The 10,808-nt window shown below is 41.3% G+C and overlaps 1 protein-coding gene across 1 annotated transcript; it reads right to left on the minus strand.

Annotated features, from left to right (window-relative positions):
• Window positions 1-1,514: 1,514 nt before the first annotated feature.
• On the minus strand, window positions 1,515-2,964 carry LOC128115710 (periphilin-1-like). Its single transcript, XM_052746701.1, has one exon. The coding sequence runs from the start codon at window positions 2,727-2,729 to the stop codon at window positions 1,515-1,517; it is 1,215 nt and encodes a 404-aa protein (XP_052602661.1). The 5' UTR covers window positions 2,730-2,964.
• Window positions 2,965-10,808: the final 7,844 nt, after the last annotated feature.

Here is a 10,808-nt window from a genome sequence, read left to right on the forward strand (position 1 = left end):
GTCCCATGCAGACTCCACAGCTGTCGGTGTAAAGTTAGTGAGTTTCCATGAATTTGGTTCAGTTGTCTCTGTAGATCTCCCCATCATGATCTTGACCCCACTTGCTCATATAATCCCTCCTCCCTCTCTTTGACTGTCTCCCAGAGCTCAGCCTGGTGCTTGATTGTGGATCTCTGCACCTGCTTCCATCAGTTACTGGATGAAGACTCAATGATGACAGTTAGGGTATTCACCAACCTGATTACCAGGGTAGGCCAGTTCAGGCACCCTCTCTACTATTGCTAGTAGTCTAATCTGGCGTCAACTTTGTGGATTCCTGGGAATTTCCCTAGCACCAGGTTTCTCCCTGGCCCCATAATGTCTCCCACTATCAAGATATCTCTTTCATTGGTCTCTCACTCTGTCCCCGGCCCCAGCTTGACCATGTTCTCATTCCCCATCCCCTTCCCCTGATTGGCCCCCTCACCCCCAATTTACTCATGTAGATATCCTCTGTTTCTCCTTCCCAGAGTGATCCATGCATCCCTCTTACGGTCCTCTTTGTTTCCTAGCTCATGAACTGCCTTTTTAGAGCCCATTCTCTATGGTGCAATGCCTTATTCTGCCTTGTTTCTATGATAACACTTGTGAAGAGGGAGATTCTCTAAGTCTACAGAACTTAGATCACGGAAATTAAGAGAGAAGTCTGTCATTTTATCACAAGCATGAGCTCCTTGTCAGGTCCCTCTTTGATAAAGAAAAGGCTTAAAGCAAAACTCCAGGTTGTTGTATAGTCCAATCTTTTATTATTGCCACCAGAGGCTTTTCGGAGAAATTTCAAGTTAAAATGCATCTTACATCTCAGGTTACCCCTCCTATCTGTCTTATCTACAGTGTTGTTCAGAGAGAGCAGTTAGGAGCCTCACTTCATAGAAGAGACACACTAAGTTCAATGACTTGAAAAGTAGGTTTTGTTTTAATGTGTCCTTTAGAGATTTTTTTAAGTGCTTCTTTCCTATACTAAAGAAGAATTATTCTCAGCAAATATTGCAAGACAGCTAAGTTCTACTTCCTTAAGAGAGCATATTTTGACATCCCCGAAAGTTGCAAAGCAGAAGAAAAGCAGGCAGCAAGTCAAACTCAACTCAAAATGCTAGCAATGCCTATGATGCAACCTGGAATGATCTCTAACTACAAATTATACCCCGGAGACCAGCACACCATGGAAGACTATTGATCATGAGTAAATACAGAGAGCTGCTCTCCAGAACTGCCTTTTCAAACATTAAAAAATTAATTGAACATTATTTTGGGGAGGGAGGAGATGTATGAAGATGGATTAGACGATTCTACACATAGGGAAAACATTCTAATTAAGAGACTTTAAAAGCTACTGTAGATGTTTATTTGATACTAGCAATGTGGTCAGTTATCATAAAGTATTTCTCTTCATCACAAAATAGTAAGGATTTAAAAAGTCCAAAGGGAAAAATCTAGAAGCTTTAAAAATTTGTTTGAACTGAGCCCTAATTCTTCTAAAAAGGGTCTCCAAAATCTGGAGTAGAATTATCATACTCCATAATGAAATGCTTGAGTTCTTCAACATGTTGCTCACCTATTTCATGCAAACTCTGCTTCATTGCAAACTGTATAGGTTTTTCTAACGAACGATCCTTTTCAACCAGCCTTTCCACCACCATCCCGAAAGTTTCACAGACTTGTCGGTAAACCTTCTCAATCTCCGTGATTTTTGAGGCAATCGCTTTTGAACGACTGCTAAACTGGCTGTCTTCACACAATTCTGGGCCAGCTGTTGTGTTTGACTCGGGTTCTTCTGTCTGGTTGATACATAATGGTGCCTTGGATCCCTTAGGGCCAGCTGTTGTGTTTGACTCGGGTTCTTCTGTCTGGTTGATACATAATGGTGCCTTGGATCCCTTCGGGCCAGCTGTTGTGTTTGACTCGGGTTCTTCTGTCTGGTTGATACATAACGGTGCCTTGGATCCCGTCTCAAACTCGGAAATTTCAGCCAAGTTATTTTCTTCTGACTTCTTGGGATTTTCATTAGCCCACTTGCTTGCAGCATCAGCCTCTTCCTTCTCAGTCAGCCGGCGGGGGCTTTTTAACACCTTGGATGAAGAACTTGAGGGCACAGTATCTCTTGATGTTTTCAAAAACTGGATGGCTCTCTCTCTACATCTAAGCCGAGACTGATGGAAGGAGCGCATCCTGCTTCTACTGCTGACACTGGAGCCAAATCTGCTGGGTAGGGAGTCCTTCCCGCCCACACGTGATTCTCTCAAAAAAGGAGCGCCCCGTTCATGGGGAGATCGTTGTCTTGAATAATGGGAAGAATAGAAACGTCTTCTTCTAAAGCCGTTTCTCATGGCCCTGTATTCAGGCTGTCGGCTTGTGGCATACTCATCTCTTGACCATCGGTAGCCATAAGGGCCTCTTTTGTAGGGTGGGCCACTTTTTGGATTCTGAGAAAAACAGCGGCCTTCATCCCATTCTTGGTAATCGACCTGACAGTAGTATCTACCGTAGCCTCCTTCATCGGGTCTGGCTAGCAGAGATGGTCTCTTGTCTCCCAGAGGCGGTCTCTTCGGCACGTTAATTAATCTATGGTTGCCATCACTGGGATGGTTCCAATGAGGCGCTTGTCGTCCTGGAAGTCGCTTGCAGTCATACCATCCCTGCGCTTGTTTTCCTGGAAGTCGCCTGTAGTCATACCATCCCTCAGACCACATTTCATCTCTTGTGGAAGCCACTGTCCTTCGAACAGAAATGCGTATTTCCCTTCCTGTTCACTTTCAATTTCCAACCATACTCATGGCTCAGCTCAAGAATCTGTTATTGTCTAAAAATTCGTCATCAGAACTCTCCAATACGTACGTTCCACCGCTCCTGCTGAAACCCCACCAACAGCTCTCTAATTAGACTTAGGCCCACTCAACAGCAGGGAAATCATGCCCGGTCCTTGAAAGCTAGGAAATTAGCTGGAGCTAGTGAGGTCATGCGTCCTAGACGAGAATGCAGTACTACCACTTGACTAAATCAGTACAATTCCTAAGTGAATTCCACTTACGACAAATAAGTGTAGTTCTCACCCCTCACCAAAAAAAGCTTCTCTTTGCAACAGAGAGAGACCATTGCAGAAAACCACAACCACTCAAATTCAGAGAACAAGTGATTGTGGGGTGTCTAGCCCCAGCATACACACACACACACACACACACACACACACACACACACACACACACACCCCACAACTCCTGCACCTAAGGCTCAGGGAGCATCATTAAGAGGAGGAGGAAAGATTGTAGGAACCAGAAATGAAAGGGAAGCTTCACCCATGATATTTCAACAATATGACTGCCTAAACAAGACCTGAACAAGGACAATACCAATCAAAACGCTAACTTGAAAGGGGGGAAATCTCATAGGGTTCCACCACTAAACAAAGAACTACAGACTGCTAAAGAATTAGTCTTCCCCAGGGATGACCCTTTTAACTGGTTACCAATATCAAGTGGTCAGCTCTGAAACCATATACATGTATAAGCAACACTAAATACACTGGGAAGACTGTATTTATATATGTGTGTGTGTGTGTGTGTGTGTGTGTGTGTGTGTGTGTGTGTGTGTGTATGTGTGTGTGTGTGTGTGTGAGTGTGCATGCAATAATTAAGGAAAAGAGATCATAAATTTGAGAGGCATCCAGGAAGAGATGATATGGAAGGGAAGGAAACATGAAAGGAAAAGATGTGATTGTATTTTCATTTCTGAAAATTTAAAAATTAAATAAGATATAAATATTTAAAATATATAATGCAAAGAATACAAACATATATTTACATATTGAACAAATGTAAAATTAATTTTTAAAATTAATTTATAGAATAGCAAAAATCATAATATTCTAATAAATTTCAGTAGTGATAAAATTAAAGTGCCTTAAAATAAAATTAATAATGTGGGAGAGCATTTTTATAGTCCATTATAAACTTTTATTAGAAGATAATCAACAAGACACACATAAATGGAGATAAATATCTATGGACAGAATTCTTGTATCAATATATCAATTCTAACAAATCTCATATACAGATTTAATGATTCTAATAAAAATCCGAACAGAGACTTTTAAGAAATTTGACAAATTGAAACTGAACTTCACAGGTTACAGTGAAGATTCAAGAATAGGTAAGAAATGCCTGAAGAACAAGAAAGAGGAAAGGGGAAACAGGGCAGGGAAAAAGATAACTATGAAAACTTGCTCTTCCAGATCTCTGAACTGAAAAATCCATAGACATGAAAGCCGTGTGGTTTTAGTATAAAACAAAAACAATAATCAATGGAACAGAATTGAGGTACCAGTCATGTATTCATATACTTCAGAGTACAGATACCAGATATGACCCAAAATATCATAACATTATGGCCTTTTATTTTCATTGACCCCATTGTTGAAGATACCCATACTTGAGTCATAGAATATGGCAGAATCAAGTTGGTAATGACCTAAATGTTTCATCCCTGCTGGCTACTTTTCATGTGCTGGAAGATGCTATGCAGGCTACCAAAGGAGCAAAGTAATCATCAGTCATAACTATCTATGAAACCTTTGAGCTACAACAACGATCAGCATAACACATGGCCATTGGTGTAATAGTAGCTCAAATAGTATTGGTGTAACCAACCACTTTTTGATTGGATTTGAAGCAGCCCAACCCTGGAAGGCAATTTTTTCTGACTTCTCGGGAGAGTCAGGCCTGGAACTGCTTCAGAAGGGAAGGGTATCCTGACACTTTGGGAAAGTCAAGGTATAACTGGTGTGATGGGGGATGGCCTCCCCGCAGGATATAGCAATCCTGCTCCTCTCCTGGAGAGCCCCTACAGCTGAGCTTTGCTGAGCCCCCACTTAAGGGGGTTTCCTAGCAGAGCTCTGCTTCTCTGGCCTAAGATGTTGCTTCTTTTGCTTCACTCTGCGAAAGAGGAAACCCCTGCAGAAATGCAGCCATCTACTCCAGCTCTGGAGAAAAGTGTTACTTATCCACTGAGGGATGTCTCAGCAAAGATCTTCTGTTCAGCTCCTCCTTGCTCTGCTCTTTCAGCTCTGCCTTGTTTTGTCCACTGGGAGACGTCTCAGCAAGGATCTTCCCTATGCCAGTGAATGAAGACCTTCACACCCAAAACTCTTTTGAGAAAGAGATTCATTTGGGTAGGAGGCATCCAGGAGAGTAGCTGCCTCTACCAGGGTGGAGAGAACAGCCTTTTTTTCTAACTGACCAGGCAGGGCAGTTTACACAGGATGTCTTGGGGGATGAAGTCAACCCCAGGCCCAGGGTTCTACTATCCTGCTCTGTGATTGTTTAGTTTCACAAGTCAGTTGGCCAGGGCAGAGATGGCTTTGACATGACGGAGCCCAACTGTATTTCTTTCTGCCCTGATCTGAGTCATCTTTCCCTAGTTCTGGGCTCCAGAGTCAGGGTGGATTTCTTTAGCCAGCCCCTTTTTCCTATACCGGGGAATCCCCACCCAACTCTGCCCCAGTTGCTGGCCAGCAGGGAAAACTCCCTGAGGCCAGGCTCCCCACCCCATTGGACCCTGTAATCTATAAGACCCAAGCCCTACCCCAATATCCATCTTCCTGTGACCCCAATAACTTTCTGAGACAAGGAACAGGCAAACTCCATTGGACCAAGAGGTGAGTGATTCCTCTCCCTCCTGTATTTTATTGGACCACCATGGCTTAATGTTAGATTTCAACAACTTCCACAACAACAAAAATTATAGAAAGCCTACAATCTCATGGAAACTGAATAATGCCCAAATGGATCAACAATGGGTCAAGGAAGAAAGAAAGAAAGAAATAAAGACTTCCTAGAGATCAATGAAAATGAATACACCATATACCCAAACTTATAGGAAGCCATGAGAGCAGTGCTAAGAGGAAAATTCATAGCACTAAATACCCACATAAAGAAATTGGAGAAATCTCACACCAGTGACTTAACAGCACACCTGAAAGCTCTAGAACAAGAAGAAGCAAACTCACCCAGGAGGAATAGATGCCAGGAAATAATCAAATTGAGAGCTGAGATCAATAAAATAGAAACAAAGAGAACAATACAAAGAATCAATGAAACAAAGAGTTGGTTCTTTGAGAAAATCAACAAGATAGACAAGCCCTTATCCAAATTAACCAAAAGGCAAAGAGAGAGCACCCAAATTAACAAAATCAGAAATGAAAAGGGGGACATAACAACTAACACTGAGGAAATCCAGAGAATCATCAGGTCATACTTCAAAAACCTGTACTCCACAAAACTGCAAAATCTAAAAGAGATGGATACTTTTCTGGATAGGTACCACATACCTAAGTTAAATCAAGACCAGATAAACTATTTAAATAGACCAATAACCCTTAAGGAAATAGAAACAGTCATTAAAAGCCACCCAAGCAAAAAAAGCCCAGGACCAGATGGTTTCAATGCAGAATTCTACCAGATCTTCAAAGAAGAGATAATACCAATACTCTTCAAATTGTTCCACACAATAGAAACAGAAGGAACATTACCGAACTCTTTTTATGAGGCTACAGTTACTCTGATTCCTAAGCCAAACAAAGAAGCAACAAAGAAAGAGAACTACAGACCAATCTCCCTTACGAACATTGAGGCAAAAATACTCTATAAAATATTGGAAAACCAACTCCAACAACACATCAAAAACATTATCCACCATGATCAAGTAGGCTTCATCCCAGAGATGCAAGGATGGTTCAACATACTAAAGTCTGTCAATGTAATACACCATACAAACAAACTGAAAGAAAAAAAAAACCCACATGATCATTTCATTAGATGCTGAAAAGGCCTTTGCTAAAATCCAACATCCCTTCATGATAAACGTCTTGGAGAGATCAGGAATACAGGGAACATACCTAAACATAATAACAGCAATTTACAGAAAGTCGACAGCCAACATCAAATTAAATGGGGAGAAACTCAAACTGATTCCACTAAAATCAGGAACAACACAATGCTGCTGTCTGCTCTCCCCGTATCTATTAAATATAGTACTTGAAGTTCCAGCTAGAGCATTAAGACAACAAAAGGAGATCAAGGGTATACAAATTGGAAAGGAAGAAGTAAAAACTTTCACCATTTGCAGATGATATGTTAGTACACATAAGTGACCCCAAAAATTCTTCCCGGGAACTCCTACAGCTGATAAATATCTTTAGTAATGTGGCAGGATACAAGATTAAGTCAAAAAATCCATAGCCCTCCTATAAACAAATGATAAACAGGCTTAGAAAGAAATCAGAGACACATCACCCTTTACAGTAGTCACAAATAATATAAAATGCTTTGCAATAACTCTAACTAAGCAAGTGAAAGACCTGTATGACAAGAAGTTTAACTCTCTGAAGAAAGAAACTGAAGAAGATATCAGAAAATGAAAAGATCTCCCATGCTCGTGGGTAGGAAGGATTAACATAGTAAAAATGGCAGTCTACAGATTCAACACAATCCCTATCAAAGCCCCAACATAATTCTTCACAGACCTGGAAACAATAATACTCAACTTCATTTGGAAAAATAAAAAATGCAGGATAGCTAAAAGAATCCTGTACAACAAAACCACCTCTGGAGGCATCACCATCCCTGACATCAAGTACTACTATAGAGCTATAGTAATAAAAACAGCTTGATACTGGCATAAAAACTGACATGTGGACAAATGGAATCAAATTGAAGACCCTGACATTAACCCACACACCTATGAACATATGATTTTTGACAAAGAAGCCAAAGCTGTACAATGGAAAAAAGAAAGCATCTTCAAGAAATGGCGCTGGCATAACTGGATGTCAACATGTAGAAGATTGCAAATAGATCCATATCTGTCACCGTGTACAAAACTTAAATCCAAGTGGATCAAAGACCTCAACATGAACCGAGTTACTCTGAGCCTGACGGAAGAGAAAGTAAGAAGTAGTCTTGAACGCATTGGCACCAGAGACCACTTCCTAAATATAACACCAGTAGCACAGACACTGAGAGCAACAATTAACAAATGGGACCTCTTGAAATGGAGAAGCTTTTGTAGGGCACAGGACAAAGCCAATAAGACAAAACGACAGCCTACAGAATGGGGAAAGATCTTCACCAACTCCACATCTGACAGAGGCCTGATCTCCAGAATACATAAAGAACTCAAGGAACTAGACATCAAAATACCTAACAGTCCAATTAAAAAATGGGCTATAGAGCTAAACAGAGAATTCTCAACAGAAGAATCTCAAATGGCTGAAAGACATTTAAGGGATTGCTCAACATCCTTAGTCGTCAGGGAAATGGAAATCAAAATGACTCTGAGATACCATCTTACACCTGTCAGAATGACTAAGAGAAAAGACACTGAAGACAGCTTATATTAGAGAAGATGTAGAGCAAGGGGAACACTCCTACACAGTTGGTTGGATTGCAAACTTGTACGGCCACTTTGGAAATCAGTATGGCCGTGTCTCAGAAAATTGGGGATCAATCTCCCTCAAGACCCAGCTATATCACTCTTGGGCATATACCCAAGGAATGCTCAATTATACCACAAGAACACATGCTCAACTATGTTCATAGCAGCATTATTCATAATCACCAGAACCTGGAAACAACCTAGATGCCCCTCAACTGAAGATTGGATTAAGAAAATGTGGTACATATACACAATGGAGTACTACTCAACAGAGAAAAAAAATGACATCATGAAATTTGCAGGCTAACGGATGGAACTAGAAGATAATCATCCTGAGTGAGGTAACCCAGACTCAGAAGGACAAACATGGTATGTACCCACTCATAAGTGGATACTAGATATAAAGCAAAGGAATACCAGACTGCAACTCACAGCTCCAGGGAAGATAGCTAGTAAGGAGGACCCTAGGAAAGACACAGGGATCACCCAGTGATGGAGAAATGGCTGAGATCTACAGGAGCAAACTGGAAGTGAGGGAAGGTAATGGAGGGCAAGGGTCGGGGGAATGAGAGCTTAGGGGAGCGGGAGATTCTAGCTGGATCAGGAACAGAGTGGGAGAACAAGGAAAGAGATACCATGATAAATGAAGATACCATGGGAAAAGGGAGAAGCAAGGTGCTAGGGAGGTCCTCAGGAATCCACCAAAATGAGTCCACTATAGACTACTGGCAATGGTCGAGAGGGTACCTGAGTTGACCTACTCTGGTGATCAGATGGCTGAATACCCTAACTGTCATCATAGAATCCTCATCCAGTGACTAATGGAAGCAGATGCAGAGATCCACAGCTGGGTCCCAGGCAGAGCTCCAGGAGTCCAATCAATGAGAGAGAGGAGGGAATATATGAGCAAGAGATATCAAGACCATGATTGGAAAAGCATAGGGATAAATAGCCAAACTAGTGGAAACACATAAACTGTGGACCAATAGCTGAGGAGCCCCCATGGTACTGGACTAGGCCCTCTGGATAGGTGAGACAGTAGTTTAGCTTGAACTGTTCAGGGGACTCCCAGGCGGTGGGATTGGGACCTGTCCCTAGTGCATGAGCCCGCTTTTTGGAGACCAATGCCTGTGGTAAGATACTTTGCACAGCCTTGGTGCAGGGAGGAAGGGCTTAGACCTGCCTCAACTGAAGGTACCAGGCTCTGCTGACTCCCCATGGGAGACCTTGCCTTGGAGGAGGTGGGAATAGGGGGTGAATTGGGAAAAATGCTGGGGGGTGGAAGGATGGAGGACAGGGGAATCTGAAGTTGATATGTAAAATGAATAGAAAATCTCTTAATAAAAATAAAAGAAAGAAAAGCTTTGCCCAAATTCCCCAAATATTGTTTATGAATGTTTATTTTTATTTAAAACAGGTAGATTATAAATTGAGTCACTTTCTTTAAAAAGGGGAGTAATATAGATATGATAGGATAAAAGAGTAGATTAATGAACCTACTTTTAAAGAGCAACAACTTGCTTAAAATGTTTTACATTGCTATGGATTTTAGTTTATTGATACAAATTTAAAGTTTATTTTGTTATACTAAATATATATATTTCTACTTTTGTTTACAGTATTATGTTTATGTAACTCATTTAAATTTTAATGGATAATTAAAAATACAGATTAATAATTAGTCTTCTATGATAGTCAAACTTACAGTCACGTTAAGTTTTCTAGGTATACATAGATACAATTCAGTTAGGTAGATAATCTTCCAACATTTCAGAGACCTACAGAATATGGCATTTAAAATGTTTAAAAAACTTAGACTTTCTGGATTCCACCTGTACACAAGCACCCGCAGGACCTCCCAACACTTCACAGGATGCTGTGGAAACATCCCCATCCCTTGAAGAGCATCAGAAATCTGACACAACTACACAGGAGGCTATAGAACCTTCCTCACTTTCACAAAGGGCTGTTAGTCCTATCACATGCCCACAAGTGTCTCCAGAACATCCAACAAATACCCCCAAGGCTCTGAATTCTATCTTATCTGCCCAAGGCGCCTTGGAACCTATTCTGTCTGTCCTGCTGGCTCTGGAACCTGACATCTCTATCCAAAATCTTCATCACTTTCTCCACCTGAAAATGTACTCCTGAAACTTCCACATATACACATGGAGCTCTATAATCTTCTTTACCTGCCCTTGAGGCTCTTAGACCTCGTACATATGTCCATGGTGCTCTAGGAGAGACCACACCTACACAGGAATTTCTAGTACCTTCCCCTCATTGTGAAGCTGTAGTCAAGAAAGGCACATGTGCACAAGACACATTATAACCTTCCCCAC

The sequence above is a fragment of the Peromyscus californicus genome, unplaced genomic scaffold (assembly GCF_007827085.1).
Source record: "Peromyscus californicus insignis strain IS unplaced genomic scaffold, ASM782708v3 Scaffold_10__1_contigs__length_136768540, whole genome shotgun sequence".
NCBI lineage: Eukaryota > Metazoa > Chordata > Mammalia > Rodentia > Cricetidae > Peromyscus > Peromyscus californicus.